Source organism: Brachyistius frenatus, unplaced genomic scaffold (assembly GCF_029030835.1).
Source record: "Brachyistius frenatus isolate BFR_SWC_R1_liver_20210118 unplaced genomic scaffold, ASM2903083v1 Contig_24, whole genome shotgun sequence".
Classification (NCBI taxonomy): domain Eukaryota; kingdom Metazoa; phylum Chordata; class Actinopteri; family Embiotocidae; genus Brachyistius; species Brachyistius frenatus.
The window spans coordinates 1,062,026-1,084,946 of record NW_027210623.1 but is presented as its reverse complement, the minus strand read 5'-3'; the positions used below and the strand labels follow the sequence as shown (position 1 = coordinate 1,084,946).

Sequence of the window (22,921 nt, the reverse complement as noted above, 5' to 3'; positions counted from 1 at the left end):
ACCTCAGACGTTAGAGAAGGAAATGACATCACATCCGAGTTGACTGGTTCCAGCAGGCTACATGTCAGATTAGCTGCTGTTAGTATTACCAGCTGATAACAACACATTTGTTGGTATTTTGCAAATGCAAACCCTGTAGCAGCATGTCCACAGCTGAAAGTTGAACAGCACTGGGTGTACAACTACTTTAATGACATAAATGAGAAAGAAATGCTTATAAACAGTATTATGAGAACTCTCACTTGTGTTGAAGCATTGATCCGCCATCTTGGATTTTGAGGATGAGATTGGTGAGGTGCCCGATTTGCGCTGTCTACACAACTCCTTTTGGACATGCTAAAAAAAACTAACAACAATGTCCGATCCTCCACGTCTTCTATTTCTTCGGTTTTAGCGGTGGCTTGCCTCCTAAATGTTGCATTGCTACCATCTTCTGGAGTTGGTGAACTCTGACCAACACGGTGTGTCAGATCAGTCCATTCATATCCCGATGACATGGACAACTCATTAACTGAGAGAAGAAATGAGGAACGCACCAATAGTAGGTACAACAGCCTATAAAACAATGTTTATGAAAAATAATTGGTGGATTTACCCTGTGACTGGGCTGCACGCCAAAATATAAGGCAAACTGGGACGATAGATTTTCTATAATCCTGCTGACAAATAGAAAAAGAAACACAATTGTCATCAAAAACACAACTTCTTTGCCGTAGGCAATAACATGACGTAAAATAGATAGTAGCTGTGATGAGCAGGACAGAAAAGGAAAAAAAATAATACATCAATTGCATTCGCTGCCTATTTTAGAAAAAGATAAAAATCCCAGTTCACTTTGTCGGTTTATAAAAAAACAAACTTCCTTACAGACACAAACCTTACTTTAAAAATGATTTTATTTATTAATACAGTGGTATACTTAAAATTGTGTTGCAGAGGAGAAAAAAAGTCAGCCACACGTGAAGAGCTAATATCCAATTAAAGCCGTGTTATATCTAAAAATAAAACAGTACTGGTGTGCCATATGTAATATATTGTCTATTAGTACAAAAATACATTTAAGGGCACACAATATAGCATCCAGTATCACAAATCAGTGAGGGGGACACTTTGAGAGCACTCCATTTTACAAGAACATGTTTTAAATGCATTTTAGCCCAAGTACGTTCCTGATCCTTCAACGGCCATAAAAAGACAGCTTTGCGACTGTAACATAGTGTCAATATATTGGTAGAAAAGGTGTGATGTATTATTGTTAGGTTACAATTCCAAGGCTCGAGGGTATATCCAGAATACAAAGATAACCACGTTCACTTTCTTTCGCTTTTTAAAACATGTTTTCTCTAAGTTTTATACAAAAAAGAAAGACATACAAAAAGTTCATTTACAAACAAAAGAAACAAGGCAATACGCTAGCTTTATTTACAGCCACTTCTTTTCTTTCTTTCTTTTTTTTTCTTTTTTTTTAAGTAATGCATAGCAGATAAAAGAAGAGCATACCTTTGTTATCTTTTATCAACTGTTATTGTGTGCTAGACCCAAGTTCATTTATACAGTGGGTTCACAAAAATGGCAAAACAAATGACATTATACCATAATTTATCATAACTTATTTCTTTTTCTTAATGAAAAGTGAATAATCTGCAGATAAGGCATCACTTCTTATTTGTGTGTGAGTGCAAGAGTGCACCGAGAGGAAAAAGAGAGAGGAGGAGGAGAGGCAGAGAGAGGAGGAGATGTGAGGAAGAAACTGAGGAGGTTACTGGACCTGAGTAAAGAACATGCATAGATCTCCCTCAGGCTAGAAGGAGAGACGTAGTACTCGGTTAAGAAAGTCAGCTACAAGGTATTACTGTAGAAAAAAGGAAGAACAATGGAAGGATTGAAGGAACAAAGTCTCTAAAAGTGTGCTGCTCGGGTTAAAATCCAGCTCGGGTTTTGCCAACTCCTTCAACAGATACTTGCAAATCTCCCCACCTGTCTCAAACCTTCAACAGAATTCCCTCCACTCCCTGCGGAACAACGTGGCGATACGAAGACACGTTCAGTCCCCTGAACTGAAAAACAACAAGGATGTCGACTGGTATTTGAATTTATGAGTAAAACTTTAGTAAATCTTCTCTAAACTACTATATATACTGTATGCATATATAGCATAAATATACTGACACAGATTTCTGAAGCATGTATGTTGCCTCAAAAACCATCCATCCATTTATATTTATGTAAAAATTACATTAAACATTGCCTTATATATAGTGTCAATCCTCAGTGACATGGGGCATGCATTAAAGGTTTCATTTCACATCAAAACTTCAAATTGTGGAAGAGTTTCAAGAACATCTTGTAACGATCATCACCAGTGTCTTCATCCATGGGTGCAGTACACAGCACTGACTGGCTTCTCTTCATACTCCGTCATGTGCCGTGTTTGGATGTGTGGAGTGCATCTTGTCAGTGTATGTACAGCATGTAGTGTGTGTGTGTGTGTGTGTGTGTGTGTGTGTGTGTGTGTGTGTGTGTGTGTGTGTGTGTGTGTGTGTGTGTGTGTGTGTGTGTGTGTGTGTGTGTGCGTGTGTGTGCGTGTGTGTGCGTGTGTGTGCGCGTGTGTGTGTGTCCATCTTCATTTGTATCCCCCATGGTTCCACGTTCAGTAACATCACACCTGCTGCTCCGTCCTTAAAAGTGGTCAATGAGCACCGACACACAGTTGGCTCCCACCAGGTAGTTGGGGTCTCCGGGGAGAGACTTGTTCTGCCAGCTTTTTGGGTCACCTGAGGGCAGACAGATGGAGAGGATGGTGAGCGAGCTGCTACTTATGTAAAAGCCCACCTCTAATGCCTTTATTAAGCAAACTTCTCTTTATACCACAAAGTCCTGGTCTCATTTTAAAACTGCACTTATGCAAAACTTGATATAAAGAGCTTGCAAGCCATGTTAAGTGTATGTTTGTGACTTTAATCCAAGTGCAGCAGCAGTAGCAAAAGCTATTTCATACTTTCATTGAATGTCCTCAGCCTCTTGTTGGCTGCATATTAACCCTCAGTCACTGTGAGCTTTGAGTGTAATTGTAATTATAAATATTCAGGTCTGTTAAGAGGAAAGTTCAGTAATGAATCAGAGGAAGCAGAGGTCCACGCTACAGTGCAGTCTACGACAGGACATGTGCCAGTAGTGTATGGTGACAGTATGGTATGAATTTCCACAAAAAAGTCCTCGCTGCTGTCAGAGTCCAACTGTCCTCGCTGCTGTCAGAGCCCAACTCTGACCCGTCTGACTCGATGCCAGATGTTAAACTGTTAAACTTTGTTTCCTATTATCTCAAACCCAAAACTACAACACTCATTTCAACAAACCTGTTGGGTTTGTACTCACAGAACTCTCACAGAACTCTCACAGAACCCTCACAGAACCTTCACCCGCCAGCCTTTAGAGTCTTTCCTTTAGTTTTGACATGTTCTTTCCCAACTGTTAGAGAGCAACTGCAGACTAGACACCAATAAAGAACATTTTGCGAGTCATGCTTGATATTCATAATAAACTGAAGAAAGTTTTACCCAAAAGAAGTCTGTGTGCCAAAATGCAGACTTTTAAAACTTCAAATAAAAAACTGTATCTGAGTTCTGAGTGTGCAGCTTTCCCCTCTTTACTTTGACACCGAGCCTGTGAGCCAGCAGCTCACAACAACTGCAGGACATTTCCATCCGTATCTTCATGTATAGAAAGCCCCTTGTGAGGGTGTCAAATATAAAGGGAAAATCAAAGCTGATTTGACATTTTCAAGTTTTTAGAAAGAGTTTAGAGAAAAATAAAAAAATATTTTCGGCCATTTTTTGCAACAAAAACTTGTATCACATATCACTATATCCAGGACATGACGACAATTTAAAGTTACCTTGTGGAGGTTTTTAAACCCGTCTGATCAACAGCTGAAATCTGAGAACTTGGGAGAATTTTTGCTTAAAACATGATTGAAACAATCTAATGAATAAAAAAGTTGCAGATACATTTTCTGTCAACTAATTGATTAATGAACTACTTGTTTCTGCTCTTGTGCATCTTCAAGACTTGACAAACATGTTAAAACATGTATATCACATTACCTGTGTGTCAAACAAAGCAGGGACCTCACTTATTAAAACGTTACATTCCAACAACTCTACGGTTTACCTTTAAACAATTCATATCACGGGTGCTGAAGCTCTGAAAGCCTATAAGATGAAATACTGCATGATTTCATGGTAGTGTCTGAATTTAAGTAGTTTCATGGCATTTTGAAATCACATTCTGTTCCTCTTGAACAGAGATCACTTCTGTTACAGAGCTAAATTGTATCACACTGGTTCTGAGCTGAAGTATTTAAGTTAGCACAGCGAGATCACTGTGAGGAAGAGAGTAACACAGCGGAGATAACAGAGAGGCAGTGAGACGAGAGACTTGTACAGGAGTAAAAAATAGAAGCAGGGAAAGAAAGCGAGCAGAAAACCACAGAAGGGGGCAGGAGGAGGCCGGAGAGTGGCCTTACTTTACAATAAGAGGATTACGACGCAGCCCCATAATCCTCCCACAATTCAGCGGGACAACAGAGTGAGCCGACATCTCATTCAGCCTTTCAAATCTCATCCTTAAAATGAGGCTAATTAACAGCTAATCCAGACCACTGCCAAAATTACCACTGTTTTGGAAGACAGTAATAAGAAAAAGGGAAAAGAGAGATGAGTTACTTTCTTCACTTTTGTTCTGCTCTTTTTCTTTCAACTTCTATTCAAGCCTCGGGTCTTTCTCAGATTTAAAATAATGACTTTGCTCAATTACATTATAGATGTAATAAAGATCTGCTTGAAGTAGTTTATCTTGGTTTTGATTTCCATTAACATGTTTTGTGCTGGAGTCTCTCTTTATCTCATTTGTGTCTGAAATGCACTGGTGATCAATTTCACTGCTAAATGTGAACGTGGATTTCTGCTTTGTGGTTTTACTTGGACTTTCATAGTGGTATATTTAATGGGTGGTTACCTGCTTTAGATCTTATCTGCTGTACCTGATATGTACCTGAGTTTTCAGGTCTTATCAGGCCAGATGTGGTGAGCAAATGATTGAGTGTAATCATCTAAACAACAATTTGCTGATGGAGGAGTTACAGTTAATTTAAGAGATGTGGTTGAAGGCACTTCCTCCTCCTGCAGCAAATCTGAGCTGTGAGTGGTTCATCTATTTGAATCTTTTTTTCCTTTCCTGTCTTTTTTGCTGATGCAGTTTCTCAACCGGACAAACTGAGGTAAGTCTAAAAAAATAATCACATGAAACCTGAAAGCTACCTTCAAGTAAGAACACAAAAAGGGGCTAAATTTAGAGAGCCACATTTCGACATGATAACAAAATGTCATTGTGTAACTTTTGAATTGTATAAAGGATAATGACGGGCATGATTGGTGATGACAGTGTCCCAGTTTCTGGGACATCTAGAAAAGCTGTTTGTTCTTCAGGTCAGGATTTGGGTGGCTATGTGAGAAAAATCATTCTGCACAGAGAAGCATGCACAATCATTCTTCCTGATGAAATTAAAATATTGTACGGCCAAGCATCCGCTGCATGCATGTTAAAATAAAATGAGAGAAACTTGTTAAGATGACCCAGGGAAACCAAGAGAGAAATACTGCAGTTTTAGCAAGTTGAAGTAAGAAACCTAACGTAAAGAAAACCAGTGATACAGCAAATGAGCGTTTGTGTGGGTGAGTTAGCCAGAATAAATGATGAAAATGAATCAACACAAAGTAATAAGTGAAAAAAAAAAAGATTTTCCCCCCCGAGATTGATTCTCTGTCAGTGTCGAAGTGACAACATTATTGAATTGAAAATGTTTAGGGTTGACTTTTGATAAAGAAGAGAATCAAAACTGGGGGTAAAAACTGATTAAACAGTGACCCAAAACCCTCAATTTGTCACACAGCCAGCCCAAACGACCCCCGAAGAACAGAGAGAGCACAGCATACCCGACGAGGAGTCGGAGGATTTTAGAGCAAAAGACCAACCATCAGGGGTCATTGACGCACAGTGAGGTAAACGAAGCTCCACAGGCTTCAAAAACTTGAGGCCATGAGGTCCACACATCACCAGAGGGCTGAGCAGAGTCTCTCCTGTGGACACAAACACAAAGCAAGCTTATACAATCAGGGTGATTACAATCATGTACAAGTTTCAAATGTAATGGGTGTTCAAATGTGGTCTTGTGAAGTTGTGTTGAAAGAAGTAAGAGGAACTCGCTCTGATCCTAGGTGAGCTCATCCAGGCCTGACATGCTATCAGTCACTCTAGCTGGCTGCACACCGAGAAACCTTCAGTCACTCAGACAGGTATCTGGCCAAAAATGAACAAGAGTCAAATAACGTGTTCTAATGTCAGAGATGCCTAAATATAAAAATGGAGGGTTTTTATCTACCTCAGCGGGCTCACAAACAGAGGCCACATGTGGGAAACGCTTACTGACGCTGATGAGATTCACTTCCGCGAAAACGCAGCAAAAGTATGTTTCTTCAAGCAAAAACGTGTTGGTGTCAAAATCAAAATCTTTTACCATACGGAAAGGCTTTTTTTTTTAACACCAGACAATCACCTATGCTTATCGTCATTATATTTTAAGATTGAACACTGATGACTGCTAGTTGATAATATGGGAGGTCTCACTGTCGCAAGACAGAACAAAAGCAATGTAAACTGACAACACAGTGCAGGATCAGCTGAACTTAACAAATGCAGTCTTTAATATAAAACTGGAGGTGTATCTCGCCTACATGACAGCCGTGCCTCGGTGTTGTCAACATAATCTCTAGTGTTGAATATCAGCAGGAGATATTTAATATTTCAGATGGTGAACACAGTATGTGTCTTTTAAAAAACCTGTCTGCCCCCACAGAAAACATAATGAAGCTTTTAACAGGAGAAAAAAACTTGTCTCATCAGATATCTTTTTTTTTCTTTTCAATAATTAAACTAAACTATATCAAGTTCCTCGCACTGATTAACATCATGTTCATTATGCTTTTAAAGATGAGTTAGACGTCCACATCCCAAAAAGCAGCAGTTTATAGGACCAGACTGAGTGATGGCTGGTAAAGCGCTCTATCAGCTGTATGAAAGTACAGACATACAAAACATTGGCAGGAGGGAGACCATTGCCAATAACTAAAGCTGCAATGACAATTTTTTTTTGGCTACTGGCAGCACAAAGTTGTAAACGCTGCGATGCCATATTATCACCTTTCCAGGTGATGTGATCAAGTTGGTAGCAAATCATTTTTTACACACCCAACAATTACAAAGCGACATCATCATTATTAATTTGCAGCCAGCTGGTGAGGTCCAACATTCACTCTCTCTTTTAACCCATTTTTTGTCTCCACCAACTCCTGAAGGAAATATGGGGCGCTTTTGCTGCCAAGCTCTCCGCTATGTTCACCAGTCAGAGAAAACAAAGACTAATCGAAAGAGTCAGGAGAATGAAACATTACAATTGTGAATAGGATTGTCATTCAGTACAATCCTTACCTAGGATCAAGAATATCTCCCCGAGGGAAACATTTAAACTTTAAAACAGAAAATGGCAGACCATTAAAACCAACTTTATAAACTTGCAAAAAATTTGGATGCAAATGAAGAACCAGGGGTTTGTTCATCGCTCCATCTTTGATTAGTTACCTTTCTCCTTGTCGAGTGGTGGCAGGATGCTGTTGTCTCGACAGACCTTGAAGTAGATCTCCTGTTCCACTCCGTCGGGGATGGCACCCTGGGGGATAATTATGCTGACACCGGTCTCAATGGAGCTCAGAACGCCACCGTTACAGTTGAAGATACCACGAGCTGTTGCAACCACTGTGTGGCCCTCATCTTCATCCTCATCATCATCCAGGGCACTGGGGCTGGGAGACAGATACCTTCTACTGTCACACTCTCATATTCAACATGTTTAACAGAACACTTGTGGTTTCCTCTCTGCTCAGACTGAGTTACCTCACAGGGATGGCCTTGGGCACAGCGTTAACGTTGTTGTGTTGGTATTTGGAGCGGTTGTCCATAGTGCGCGTGAACGTGTCCAGGCCGCTGTCGTGGTCTGTGTTCTGGGGCTGTGGGAGGATCTGAGGCTTCACTGGACTGGAGCTCTGGCCCTGTCCCAAACAAAAGAGGGTTCAATGTTATCCGTGGTATTTTACCCACTCACTCATTTTGTCTTTTCACTTCTGTTGACACCGGAAATGGGACCGTGTCACAATGTGCAGACTGAGAGCTTGTGATTAACTTGCGTTTGCTTTTCACCAAAGAGCTCACCAGTTTTTCTTATTTAACAATGTGAGGGAGCGCCAGAGCTCCAGGAAAATCAGTGTATTTACTACATACATGACAAAAGCTGTCTAAATGTGAGTGTTTTAAAACAATGTCAATTCATATAAAACAGTCAAAAAGAAGAGCAACGGCCCTTTTGGCCAGATTTACTACTGCAGTCAGTCCAGCTTTCTATGACATAGGCTTACTGTATGAAAATACAAGTATTTCAAATTATACCAGCAATAATATAGATCATAAATTATATAGTTGGACCAAACGTGCCTTTAAATTCACATTTATAAATCAGTTTTAGACCAACAAAGCAGGTTTGGTGATTTGTGGCAACTGCAAATACCGTTAATCACAACCTTTTTCACCAGAGAACCATCCAGCTAACATACTGCTGCAACACACAGTTAGCGAGGTGAGCTAGTCTCAACTTAGTTAACAATGAAGGTAAAAATGTGCCAAAGATCCCATTTTTTAACTGCATGCGCTCACGTGGACGTGTTTGAATATGAACATGTGTTCTCGGCTTTGAGAAATTCTTCATCGATTGTGTGAACTGGTCAGAACTGACACTACTGAGATGAGTTCAACACAGCCAATAATAATGACTGGAGTTTAAAGGATAACACTGTAAATGGAATAAATGAAAAGGGCTGCATAAATAAATATCATGACCATTGAAAACTCTTAATACTGAATGGTTGGAGATTGTGGATTACTTTCAGTAACCGGACAGAATAATCTCACACCTATGATGGATGTGTTTGATTGCAGCTCTGAGTGAATATGGAAGGTAAAGATAAAGAGCTCAGGTTATTTATGTAACCATCGGAAACTACCAAAATAAATAGCTGAAACAGCTTCCCAGTGAGAACCAAACAACTTCAATCTCAGAAGTATTTGCATAAATCCGAACATCCAAATCAACTAAAGGTCAGAGGAAAGAGAAGACTAGGAAATAATTTTAGCCAGTGAAGCTGCTGCTCATGAAAGTGAAAGACGGCTGCAGTGGAAAGAAAACAGGACTGGAGGGGAAAGGTGAGCCAACACTCACAAAATAAGAAGTTGTGGAGAAGTCACAGGTAAGTGAAGGTGTGACAAACACATGGAGGGTGAAAAGCGTTTGTTACAGATCGGCAGAGAGGCAGCATGAAGAGAAACACATTGCTGTTCACTATGGTTGTGATTGAAAACTATTAGTAAATTCTTCTTTCTCCAGTTTTTAGATCAAAAATAATTCATTCATTTCATTTGAACTTTTTCTTTGTTTTAAACTAGATTGTCTTGTTTATGTCTTTGACTGAAAATCAAAGGGTTACAGATGCATCAACAGCGCCATCGATTTACTTGATTTTAAGTCCACATGTAATTAAACACAATTAGATATTTGATTCACTACCTCGGGGAAAAATCCGTTTACCTTCGGAGCACTCTCAGGCTTGTCGTTGGGCAGCAGGTTGTGGTTGAATTTCGGGCTGTCGAACATGCGTGCAAAAGGCCTGGCAGAGTTGGTGTAGGGCTTGGGCACGTAGCGGTTGTAGCTGGATGTTGGTGGAGCCCCAGTGCTAGTGACTGTCTTTGGAGGCTGCTCACTCGTCCCATTAACTGGAGACTTCTCAGGAAAACTCTTGTGAGGCAGGAAGTTGGTCTGGACAGTGTCTTCTCTGGCAGGAGGCTTGGCTGTGGAAGAGCCGTGCACGTCAGCCGAAAAGCTCTGAAGTGTTTGTCGATGGCTTGTAGTGTGCATGTGTGCTTTTAATTGTAAGACATTTTGTACATTTGGGAATACGTAGTCAGCAGTAATTATCAGTAGACCAAGTACAGTGTGATACAGTACACACACACACACACACACACACACACACACACACACACACACACACACACACACACACACACACACACACACACACACACACACACACACACGTGCATTTTCACTTCACTACAATCTCGTGTAAGATTAAATCCTGACGACTGTCTTTCCTTAAGATAAAAACAGTGAATTGTACCTTCAGTTGAGGGTTTGGGCAGTGTGGCTGGTGGCAGAGATGGTGTCACTTGGGGAACTGGTTCATATTTCTTCTCCACTGGACTTGGTTTCTCCATTGACTCCGTCCTATATCACAAGAACAAAACCATAAATCTGAGATTCACAGTACAAATGACTGGCGCATAAATAAAGAGAGAAAAAAAAATACACTCAATCTATACGAAAGGACACACTAAAGCTGTTTCATACAAATATATCCAACATGCGTGGGAGTATCACCGGGACTGAGCTTTACCTGGCGTAGCTGTGGGGTGTTTGTGCTTGTGGCTGAGGTTTGTTGGGGCCGGTCTGAAGTCTGTCAAAGTAAGACAGCTGTTTCCTGTAGTAGTCTTCATCCTCGTCAGGGTTGTAATGGTTGGAGCGCACAATGTCATCAGCGACCGTGGACTGAGGCTTCTGCGGCTCCGGGGCTCTGGGTTGGTGAAAGAGTAAAGAAGGTCAAATGCAGGGCAGAGGTGACAGCAAAGAGTTTACAATGACAAATGGATACAACTATACAGTGTAATAAAAATGAAAGTGCGAGAAAACACAGTGACGGCAGCGTAACTATGGACTCACCGAAAGGTCTTCTCTTGGTCCAGGTTGCTCAGAGAATTTGCTTTAGGGATCACTCCACCGGCTTTCAGAGGTAAATCAGCTGCCTAAAGTGATAAAAGCAATGAAACTTATCAATAGGATACAAATTATGAATTTTGTGCTATTTTCTCAAGAAGTTGAAAAGCAAATGTACAAGTTAAATAACTACTCTAACTGTAAAAGCATGAATAATAAATATCTATGAAGCCAAATGGTTTACCCTGTTCCCAGATAAATCCCCTGTGTCTCTGGCTCGGTCCACGGACACAGAGCGTTTGTTCTCAAACATCTTGACCCTCGTCAGGACCGACTGGGGCCGCATGGCAGGGTCGTCCTCCTGTTGCTCATCTCTGGCTGGTGCAGATGTTTGAGGCTCCGCAGGGGAAGGTGAGGGGGCTTCTGCTTTGGGAGGAGGGGTGGGAATGGTTTCAGAGTTCACAGGAGCAGGGTCATATTGCTGAGGTTTGTAGCCTTTGTGTTGAGATGTTGGTCCCTGGTTGTAGGCAGGCCGCTGGGTAGCGGGTTCTGGCGAGTGGGCAGCTGAGGGGTACGTGCTCAGGTGAGAATCCTGGTCATAGTGCAGATCAGACCCTGGAGCAGGAGCGGGAGGGTCATCATAACGGACAGGTCCAGAACCTGTCGGTTTACCGTAGCGAGGCCGTCCGTCAAATCCTTGCTGAGGTGGGGGCTCATCATAACGTAGAGGAGGGGTGTACTGGGGGTCAGGGCCGTCACCGTAAGGCAAACGGGGATCATAGGCCTGGGAATTGGCAGTAGAGAGCGACTGGCTGTAGGGGTTCCACTGTTGCTGGTCGTAGTGAGGCACACTGTTCTCGTAGGGCGGGTTAGAGTCATAGTTTCGGTACTTTGGTTCTGGGTAACCACCTCCACTGCTGCTGACATCATACCGACTGGGCGGGTGGTCGTAATCTCTGTATGGCTGCTGGTCAGGGTGATGGCCCTGCTGAGGGCTGTAAGTCACAGGCTTCATGTTGTGACCGATTCTCCCCGTGTTGTCGGTGCTGTATGGATCCTTCTGAAACATCTACCAAACAAATACACAACAAAGAAAAAGATTAGCAGCTGCACAGGATTCACTGCACAAATGTAAAATATGTGATATGAAAAACTAGACACGCAAAAACCAGTTAAAAAGATGAAAGAAGGAGAACATTAACAGAGGTCAGTGAAATTAATTGCAGAAGAGGAAACGAGAAGGGAAAGACCTGAAATAGAGAAACTGAGAGGGAGGCGTTACTAGTCACATAATATATTAAACAGAAAACACAGCACAGCCAAATGTTGCTGCTTATAACATCACAAGGTACCATTGCAACTCCAAATAAAACACTGAAATTAAATAAAGAAAGTATAACAGAGTTGTTAAAAGATACAACAAAACAATGGGATCAATTTTTTTTGTTGTTGTCTTTATTGTCTACTGGCAGATAAATCTGTGCCGTTAAATTTTTTTAAGAATTTTTAAGTATTTGACTAATTTGACGAAAGGTTTGTGGTTTCCTCATTCATGACACGCATTTCTGTATGTTCAAGAACAAAAAAATGTCACCCACTGTCTTGGTGTAATTGTAAGGCAACATAAACATCCACAATAATATGTAACAATACAAGCACATACTCATTGTACAAAAAAAACACATTTAAAATCTTGATATTCAAGAAGTAGCCATTAATCATCCATCCAAATCTGAAGCACATTTCTGTGCAGGTGTTACATGGCCAGATGGTACCTGTCTGTGGCAATACGCAGGACACAACTTGGATCAAATGGCAGGGAAATTAATGGCTACTTTTACAGTCCAGTCAGTCTGCACTGATAAATCCAGCCCAAACAGATCTACTTCTAGTGGTTAACAGAGAACGAGGCAAACATGTTGCAGCCATGCAAAGAAGACAAGCAACAGTGAGAGCCGCAGGGTTTCCACTGCTCTTCTGCATGTAGGCATATCAGCACAGCCATCACCTTCAAGACCACTTGTGTTTACCAGCGTTTGCTTGCACTCTGGCATGTGCACACACACTCTTGCATGTCCACACGCAAGATGACACGCACACGCACACACACACACACACACACACACACACACACACACACACACACACACACACACACACACATCTGTCTCTTCTGGGCAGCACTTTGGCCAGCAGACATGCAGGGCAGAAGGAGAGAGAGAGAAGCGTGGCAGCAGGAGGTAGGTAGGTAGGCAGGCAGCAGCAGCAGCAGGACAGGAGGTCAGCCGGGTCAGACCGAGCTGAGCTGAGCCGGGCCAGGTCACGGAGAGTCCAGTGACGGTCAGATGGATACCTTTGGTTCTGAACTGGCCAGTCCGGGCTGTAGAGGTTCTGGTGTGGCGCTCTGAGGGGCCAGCTCAGGGGTGGGTCTCCTAAGTGAGCCAGCCTCTGGGGTGGGGCTTGGCTGGCTGTAGGGAGCTGCAGGAGCCTCATCAGGGCTCAGAGCCCCTACAGTTTTTACAGTAACGTCGACAGCAGGGGGCACTGTCTCAGCGAGGGGCTCAGGCTGCGGGGAGATGCTAGGGACGGCAGCGGCCTCTGCTTTCTGTGAAGTGGTTCAGAAATGTTTAATAACACGCGCTAACACACGACGGTGCAGTACTAACAATACTACTACCTCCTCAGCCCCTCTACAATGCTCTGCTCCTCATCTGTACCTACAGCTTAAACTGAAACAATCAGCTAATCACCTGCCTCCACATTTAACAGTAGCTATAGATCAACAGGATGCGAGAGTTAGGAATTAGCAGCAGGACAAGTTTTCATTGTTAGATAATACTAATTTGATTTTAATTCTACGATTACAATACAGTAAGTAGTTTTTTATCCCTTTTTATGTTCATTAACACACCATGAGACGACAAACGTTTAGATTTGGATATCACAACTGCCAATCGGGTATTGATAAATACATTTCACAGGTACACTGGAATAACACTGGCATTTCCAACATGCACATAATACTTTTTGGTGTCATATTGTAACAGTCCCAATTATAGGTGAAACAAAGGCAGGAAGTGCACATAGGTGAGTACAGACACTTGGTTAAACATATGTTTTTTTTCTCCCAGTGACATTAGCAGCAGTCACACTGATAAGACAGCTTGTGGTAATACAGAGTACAAGAGTAACAGTAAAACTCATCAGGTTCTTCTCTTCTTCAAAAATAAAAAAACACACGCTCACAAACATCAATCAACATACACAGAGTCAAATAGATAAAATAAATAATATAATAAATATATTTGTATATTATATATAATATATAGTATTTATATATGTGTATATATATATATTCATACATATATATATTTGTATATATATATATATATATATATATATATTACACGATAAATACCTGACCACAAAAGTTTTCACTTTCCCCACTGATATTGTTTAGTAACAGTAGATAGACAGAATAACTGTAAAAATAAAAATGTGCCTTCAATAGCGCCTCCAGAAAACCCTTCTAACGCACACCACGTCCTCCAGACAACAGGGGAGACGTACAGCTCTCAGAAACGCTACCTGCTGCTGCGCTGGGGCCTTGAACCCAGCTGGGTCGATGCGGTTCAGGGGGTCCGGCTGCACTGTGTGCTGGTATGCAGCATACCCAGGAGGCTCTTGGATGACAGGTGGGTCCTCACGGACAGGTTCAGAGGAGCGGGTGATGGCGGGCTCCGTAGGCAGACCCACATCGTCATTCAGCGTTTCGTCCAGCTCCTGGTCGGTGTAGGCTCCACCCTCTGTGTCCGTGTCCTCGTAGTCGGAGGTGTGGCGACTGTCGGTGCTGTACATGGAATACTCACTGCCTGGCGCCGACAGGTAGGAGAGGCGGTCGTCGTGGATGTCCAGGTCATCCTCGGCTGCCCCATCAGCCTAAGAAAGAAAGAATGAAATGAGAGGGGGAGTAATAAAAGCTTACTACCAGTCCATATGGTTGTTTGTGTGTGTGTTTGTGTGTGTGTGTGTGTGTGTGTGTGTGTGTGTGTGTGTGTGTGTGTGTGTGTGTGTGTGTGTGTGTGTGTGTGTGTGCGCGTGCGCGTGTCTTACCTTGCCCTCTGAAACCCACACCAGCTGGTTCTGTTGCTGCTGGATTATTTCTTTCAGTGCTCCAAACCAACCATCATTCATGTTGTTCAAGTTAATAGTTGCTGAATGCACAAAGAGGGAAGGGCAAAAAATAAAATCTCTCCAGTCAAATGAGTATTAAACATTTAACATTCAGCTAACAATTAAGTGTAACCATATCATCAGACTTAAAATCTTATTTCAGGCAGACACCGGTCCATATATGCTGTGCTACATGTTTGGCATCATGTTTACAAAGGACTCCCGAGTCATCTTTAAGCTGCTCTGGCAATTCCCCTCCCAGGGAGCCAATTAAAATGTCCTCTGCTCTTTAAGTGTAAATAAAAGCACTGACAGTAAAGGCACACATACGATTGTGGTGCTCTTAAGTATGGTGTTTTCTAAGACGTGTGTAAACCAATCACGGCATGCTGGAGAGCTGCTTTCTCTCCCTTTAAAAAAGGAGATGACAAGAAATCTTAGAGACATGTTAATAGAAAACATCCTAATCTTATACATTATTTGTAACTTCTTGTATTGCCCATATCGTGCATGTCCTATGGATTTATCTGTTTTCCTGCTTTATATGGTAACATCTAGGAATGGGTCATGATTTTAGAATATTTGAATATTCAGTAACATATAAAAGAAGAGAATAATGTACGAGACTATCATTCCTCCTGATTTCCCTTGTTTTACTGGCGCCTGGCTGTAATGTGTTACTCCCCTCAGAAGGTGGCGGTAATGCACCTGAAAGTTGGCTGCCAGTCACCACTAAACAACATGAGGGGGAGAAAAACACATTGCTATCAGACTCTGGAGCTTTGCAGGTAAAACTGTTTGGCGCTGAGAGATTAGATGACACGGTGTGCATACAAGAAACACGAAAAGATGACTACAGCTGTCAAATAATATTTTTGCTTAAAATACCCATCCCTAGTAACAATTTAGGAATATTATTACACACCCTGATTATAAAAAGTGTCAAATGCTAGAGTTGGGGAGTTACAGATGTAGCTCATTGTGTAAACTTCATGTGTGTACTGCCCAGATTGAATGTAAGCTGAGAGGAATACTGAAGCATGGTCACAGCGCTTGCTTTGACAGGCGAGGGCATGCTGAGGAAGGGCCTGGCAGCATTCTGTGCTCAGCAAGCTTTAGAAAGGACGGAAACACAACAGGGCACAACAAGTGCTGTGCTGCGACAGCCTCTAACACTGCAGCACTCAGTTGTCAACTGTGTGTGAAAAAGGGCTGCCCCCTCGGAGATGCTGTGTTCAATTGTCAGTTGGAAAGACCCTGGACTCGACAACGGCTCGGTACAAAGGTGCTGACTCTAAAAATCCTGACTTGGGGTCAAGCCCTAATGTGAAATGTGTCTTTGCCCACAGTGAAATCTCTTCCAGTCGAACCATCCCCTTCTCCCGTCCTGGGGACGACCCATCCATCCCTCCCTCCATCCCTCCCTCTCTCCCTCCGGACTCACTGGTGAAGAGGTGGTGGTTGTTCTTTCTCAGTTTGAGGGCTCGCTCATAGAGCTTCCTCGCGCTCTTCCTAGACTCAGGGCAGAGGCGGGTCCTCATGGTCTTGACGCCCTGCTTGGTGTCTGGGTTGAGAAACACCACGATGGGATACCACTGAGCGTAGTTCAGTCGGTCCACTGCATTGGGGGTGATGTCCAGCACTGCATGCTTGTCCTTCAAACAGAAAACAAACAAAACACATATATGTGTGGTTACTTTCCATATATTGAATCTTAAGCCAAGATATGTTAAAAATAGAATATGTCTGGTCAACAACATAATTATTTTTTATATTATGTTTGTACCAGATCTTGAGCTCAGCTCAGTTGTTTAGATTGTTTTTGAATTGAACTCGCCACAGTAAAATTCATGACTTTTCTGAGGTTGAAACACTTAACAGTATTAAGGAGTGCTGCACACCAGAGGGCAGCAATGAGCTGTGAATATTATTGTGGCTCATTAACGTCTTTTTATTACCAAAACATGTGTCAGAAGATGTTTATATCGCTAAGTTTCCTACCTTTATATCAGTATGTGTGTATATCTTGTTTCACTCACTCTGTCGATGATCTGTTTAATGGTATGTAGGCGAATGATGCCAGAGCTTTTCTGGTCAGTTCCTGCATCCCTGGGTTCACTTTCTGCAGAAGAGAAATGGACACAGTCACTGCATCACGTCAACACAAGAGACCAACAACAATAAACACAAGCTGTGCCCCAATTAGACCTCCTTGTAGCGTGCAGTTGTCGACTCCCATAAATAGAGCGGTTAAATACAGAACAATAATCGTCGTATAGGAGAGGACAAGTGTACGTTTATGAAAACAGCTAGATAATCAAAAGGCAAACTGAGGACAGCAGCCAATTCATGCAACAGTCGTTAGGTATTTTGGGTAGGTTTAGGGAATGAAATTCAGTGTTTAATGAATATGTGTTCAAGTGCATGTAGCAGTAGAAATTATGGGACAGGGAATGTGTTATGTGAGGAACATTGACATTAAATATGCACATACAAGAGCAGGAGGGTTCATTTGGGATTAATGAGACTGAAGTGTCATTGTAAACCTTAAGCAAGGATATGAAGAGGGGTTTTATGATTCAAGTAAATATAAGCAATGGTTTCCTGCCTAGAAACACGAGGTTCAAAAGAGATCATCTCCCCAGGGTGTTCACTAAGTTAAAGACTCAAACACATCAAGGGTTGGGCTTAATTTCTAATAGGATCTATGATCCACATCACTGCTCATAACTATAGGAAAACGTTTTATAAAGAACAAATAAATACAGCCATGCATGCAGAGGTTCAAGCATATGCAGCATTGTTGAACAGTAAATGTTGCGATTTAATATTGTCCATGTTTTTCTGCCATTTCAAATGTAATTTTTGATATGTACCGAGACATCTGTGTTCCATCACCTCCATCACTGTCTGAGCTCAAATGTGATGGGGACATAGACACTAACATGACACTGAACGCTTCCTATAAAATCGGACAGTAGCACCATAGTTGTGGTGCACACCCAATTTGGACTGTTGTCTAAACGTTGCACCATCAAATGACATTTTATGATCACACTTTTTGCTCAATCATTTATGATCCTGCATTAACTTGAACCCAATTTAATCTACATACAGTGTCATACACAGATATATATTTTAACATGAGCACTCCACAAATACAGTATTTTTTAAATATTTTTCCAGACTAGTTTGTTTTAGCAATGTCTTTTGTTTTAGTTTTACCAGAAAATCTACCCTCATCATGCAGTTTAGAGGTGTGAGGAAAATACATGGGGTCAACATACTAACACTGCAAACTGTAATATATAGCCACACAAGTTGAGCAGCTTTCACCTTTAATTGTCACTTCCAGTTAACGCCATGTTGATGTTCTTCCAGATTTATACATTTAATTGTTTTGTACTTTTAGAGAAATGACATTTTTTGGGCAAAGAAAAATGAAGGTGGAGAAAACAAATTTAAAAAAGTAAACCTAAATGTCAACATTCCTAGTCGAGTAATTCCCAGTCATCACTTTTTCATCTAATTGTACATGGAGGTTGTGAAACTTTTAAAAGAAGCTTCTCAATCTCATCTGAATGTTAAACTGCACAGCTCGACATGCAGCTTTGCTGTTGTCACTGGCATTTAGGAGGGGAATACCACTCAATTTAATTATAAAACTATTTCTAAGTGCAAAAAATGTATACATTTTTTAGTTCGTTTTACATGTATTCCCTTTTCCTAATCTCTTCTATGAGTACGGACAAGAGAAGACCTCATGCTGACACACAGCTCCTTAGAGACTTACATTGTGCAGAGTGAAGAATATCATACAAAAGTTCACATTAGTCACATTTGAATTAAAATGCCCATTGATCAATGCTGACATCTTCCCAAATGGTTTCAAAATTAAAATTGGTATATTTTCATGGATACTTATGTTAGTTTTCTTTAGACCCAGGAGCTACTTCAGGATAAGACTTTCTTCTGAAAAATAACCAAACAACCAAACAACCCCCCCCCCCCCCCACACACACACACACACACACATAAATAAGTCTCGATCATCAGTCATCTCGATGTCTCTGGTGCAGTAGCTGTGCGTCAGTATGATTTAACATTTCTTTACTCTCAGGTCTACTGTGTGACGTTTTACAGGACTGGGTGTAATTGCTGAAATATAATGATCGGACAGTTACTGCCAAATGTGATGACAAAAGCAAATTAAATTAAGTGCTATTCCCCGATGTGCATTAACCAGGCAGTGGCTGTTGTTTAAAATCTACAGAGTAGGGAGCTAGCCACCAAACACTAGTTTATAGATTATCTGCCATCCACTGAACCAAAGAAAACAAAGAAAACAAATTTGATACACTAGATGACATACTTTCCCCTCCTTGTTGTTGCTGTGTTTCTGAAAAGAAAATACAGTTACATAAACATCACTGGAATTGTGCAAATAAACATTAATGAATGGAAACACTTGATGTGGGTGTGAGCTGAGTGTGTGTTTGGCTGCACTGGCATGAGCAGTTGTGCATTTAAAATAATTGAAATTCAATACTGAGTGTTAACATGAAAACCACACATGAAAGACGCTTGCAATTTCAAGAAGTAAGAGGAGGATGAGGACTGAAATTAAAAGAGTTTTCAGCTCTCAGCTTGGAGTCTGAAAAAGTGAAAGATAACAGAGAAAAAGGAAGAGAGAAGCTGTAAGCAGGGGACATAACACACAACTTGACTAACCTGACGAACAGACCTACTAAACAAACTGGGAAATTTTAGAAGTAGTAATAGACTTCTGGAATTAGGCAAAGGCCACATAGTAAAATAGAAACTTAATAAGAAAATATTTGTTGAAGGAATTTGCTCAGCATATCCAATAGCTATAGTTATGTTGTTTAATCAGATTGGCAGCCTGAACAAGTTTTTTGTCAACACGCTGTTGTGTCAATTCTTACAGCAGCAGCATGTTAATAATGGGGGGAAAAAAAGTCACCAGCAATAGTGATGCTTGATGAATGTATCTTTACAGCAAACAAGACAAGTTACTGTTACAAATAACCAACAAGATCATTTTCTAAACTTACATGTTGGACTCTTTCTGTGTTAAATCAATCAAATAAAATGTTATCGAGCTAAAAGAAAACCTTTAAAACTTCCCAGAAGCAAAATATTTCCATATCCTGAATGTGACCTTTCTGTTACATTACAGTGGTTCCAAAATGCACCTCAGACTCAGTAAGGATATTCACAGACATGTAGATATACGCTTGGATTTTAGAATTGGATGGTAAATGATAAGAGTCACAGACCTAAGAGTCTATTGACTACTCACCACTCCTGTAAATACTTGATGCAGAAATTAAACAGCCCTCAGCTTTATCAATGTGTAAATGAAGTCTTATCTCAGTCACAGTAGGACGCTACACAAAACATGAACAACTGAGAGAGGGAGATGGGTACTTTATTACTTACTTGCTAGTTCAAAAATATCTGGCTCCTCCCTGGCCAATTTCTCTCTGCCCACATCTGCTATCGGCCCGAAGATAACCACAGGCCGCAGGAACCCAGCTGTTTACAACAAGACCATGTCATGGACATTACCAAAGGTTAGAATGAGGGGAACCTTACACACACAATACTGCCTTAGTGTACACATACAATACATTGCAAATAGTAATTCCTGATATGTTCAATGCATTAATAGAATATCATTAAAATGTACAGTCGCACAGACCATTAAGCAACAACAGAAAGAGGAGGAGCAAAGTGAGAAACACCCACCAGCCTATTTAGATGACTGGTACACATTAACATCTACACAGTAATCAGAGGTTTACATAACCTGCTTTTTTAAATGTACAAATGATTATTTTACTAATAGAACTAATAGACTTAAGGATATTGGTCGGTTCGTTCTAACTCACAGGTGTCTGACACGACCCTGTATTTCATTTAGCCATAAGAAATCTACCTACTACTTTGTGAATTATTGCCCTACAATATTGGAAAAGTACAATAAAGATATGTGAGAGTCTCCAGTTTATTGCTGTAACTGCCTTGGCCTCTGTACTCTTACCTTCCCTCAGCACCACCCTCTCATAGGCAGGGAACTTGGTCTGAACGGGCTGGGCTGACAGGTCCTCCCTGCTTTTCCGCAAATTCCTCTTGGAACTTCGCAGCCCTCTGAATCTCCAGAAGTCCGCTCGGTCACCCCCTGGTGTTTTCGGGAGGGTGTACTGCACGCTGGATAGCTGCTCAGCTCTAGACAGGCAAGAGGAGGCATAAAGTCAGCTGTAAGGATTTTAGTGAAAGCTGCAATCAAGGCCACTTTTAGATAGTCCAGGTATTCAGCATTCAGACCCCTACAGTTTGGAGAGTAAGCCATGGTAATATGTTGTTACTGTGACTGCAGCACCACCTCCAACCACCAGTTGTAAATGGTTGTAAGATTATGATGTTTACAGAATAATTATTTGAGTGATATAATGGGTTTATGTTTTGAAAGTGTTCACCTGGCCAACAAGCAGAAATATATTCCACAGTGCTTATTCTATGTGATAAAAATGCATGCAGCATGTGGGAAGCTTTGTGTTTTCTGTCAGCAGACTGAGGGATCTCTGTGTAAACACAGTGAAAGCTGTTGAGATAGACCTAGATGCTGTTGGCAACATCATGATGTATATTACATATCCTCAGACGCACAGGCCTCACAGAGTCATCACAAACTTCACACAGCAGATCTTCATCTGACACGCAGGATGTGTTCAAATGTCCTACTTTAAACACACTTCTAGTTTGTCACTCTCACACAGAGCTAAGACTTTTACCAGAAACACAAATAAATAATTAAATGGAAATCATCTGCGCTCCTTCCTTACTACTCACAAATTAACCACGATGCTTCTATTCTTTTGCCTCCAGCCTTGCCCATTCATGAAGTCCCAGAATAAGCTGCGCAGGTATTAAAAGGTGTGAGCTGAAACATCTTTTACCTGTTCTTGTTGGGGATGATGCCTCTTTCTACTTCCTGGTGGTTTTTGCCAATACGGATTGCAAGCCAGGAGCCCAACTTGCCATTGTAGAGTGTATCCACTACGCGGAACACCTCGCCCTTGTTAAAGCTCAGCCCGTACGGTGACTCTTTCTCATATTCAAAATGTGTCCGAATGTAGAAGGAGTCGCCCACGTCGGATTCCACTATCCTTCGATACACTGAGGCCAAAGCACAAATAACAGATGATCACAGCATTGTTATAAATGTGCGGTTTGTAAAGTGTGGTTCTGATGTGTTTATACTTCTAACACAGAACTCAACACTGCCATCACTCACCATCCTTTTTCTTCTGGGCCAGAATAGTAACTTCTTCTCCCTTTGGGAGATCCAGCAGAAATAGCACAGCTTCCTCCCGGATGATGTTCGCAAAGTCCACATTGTTCACCTATAGACACAGAGGTAGAAGAAAATAATTTGCAGTCCTATTGAGGGACAAGTGGACAATGCCGACTTGATCCTATTAAATTCATCAATCCTAAACTCTAAATTGATTTCTGAAAGCATACGTTGCTTTCAGCAAATACAATTTTTGTTTGACAATGTTTTCACATAACAGGAGTACCAGAAAAGAAAGAAACTTTTCATCAGAGGCAGGGCAATGTATTCCCCTTACAACAGAACAGCCCCCCCCCTCCTCCTTCCCCTCCTCCTCCTTCTCTCCTGCTGCTGTCCTAAACACAATAAGTGCTGTTTATTGACTCTGCTTGAGGGGCAGCGGGGGAACCAGGAACACATGGACTGAGTCACCTAACCACAGAAAGACACCTTTA

The 22,921-nt window shown here is 41.4% G+C and overlaps 1 protein-coding gene across 19 annotated transcripts in view; it reads right to left on the bottom strand.

Annotated features, from left to right (window-relative positions):
- Positions 1 to 878: 878 nt before the first annotated feature.
- The window catches only part of tjp1a (tight junction protein 1a), a 101,305-nt gene continuing 79,262 nt past the window's right edge, over positions 879 to 22,921 (bottom strand). For 5 of the 19 annotated variants that reach the window (XM_069697630.1, XM_069697635.1, XM_069697631.1 and 2 more), the window contains 19 exons: positions 22,428 to 22,536; positions 22,090 to 22,309; positions 21,174 to 21,358; positions 20,570 to 20,665; positions 19,479 to 19,505; positions 17,146 to 17,228; positions 16,551 to 16,761; positions 15,047 to 15,147; positions 14,522 to 14,872; positions 13,287 to 13,538; positions 11,178 to 12,002; positions 10,940 to 11,022; positions 10,617 to 10,793; positions 10,341 to 10,447; positions 9,728 to 10,008; positions 8,008 to 8,162; positions 7,696 to 7,916; positions 5,994 to 6,137; positions 879 to 2,774 (listed from right to left, as the gene is read on the bottom strand). In XM_069697630.1, coding sequence (XP_069553731.1) covers positions 2,680 to 2,774; positions 5,994 to 6,137; positions 7,696 to 7,916; positions 8,008 to 8,162; positions 9,728 to 10,008; positions 10,341 to 10,447; positions 10,617 to 10,793; positions 10,940 to 11,022; positions 11,178 to 12,002; positions 13,287 to 13,538; positions 14,522 to 14,872; positions 15,047 to 15,147; positions 16,551 to 16,761; positions 17,146 to 17,228; positions 19,479 to 19,505; positions 20,570 to 20,665; positions 21,174 to 21,358; positions 22,090 to 22,309; positions 22,428 to 22,536 — 3,723 coding nt within the window. In that variant the 3' untranslated portion in view covers positions 879 to 2,679. The remainder of the gene's footprint in view (positions 2,775 to 5,993; positions 6,138 to 7,695; positions 7,917 to 8,007; positions 8,163 to 9,727; positions 10,009 to 10,340; positions 10,448 to 10,616; positions 10,794 to 10,939; positions 11,023 to 11,177; positions 12,003 to 13,286; positions 13,539 to 14,521; positions 14,873 to 15,046; positions 15,148 to 16,550; positions 16,762 to 17,145; positions 17,229 to 19,478; positions 19,506 to 20,569; positions 20,666 to 21,173; positions 21,359 to 22,089; positions 22,310 to 22,427; positions 22,537 to 22,921) is intronic. The other 14 variants (XM_069697633.1, XM_069697640.1, XM_069697641.1 and 11 more) reach the window with 11 other exon arrangements.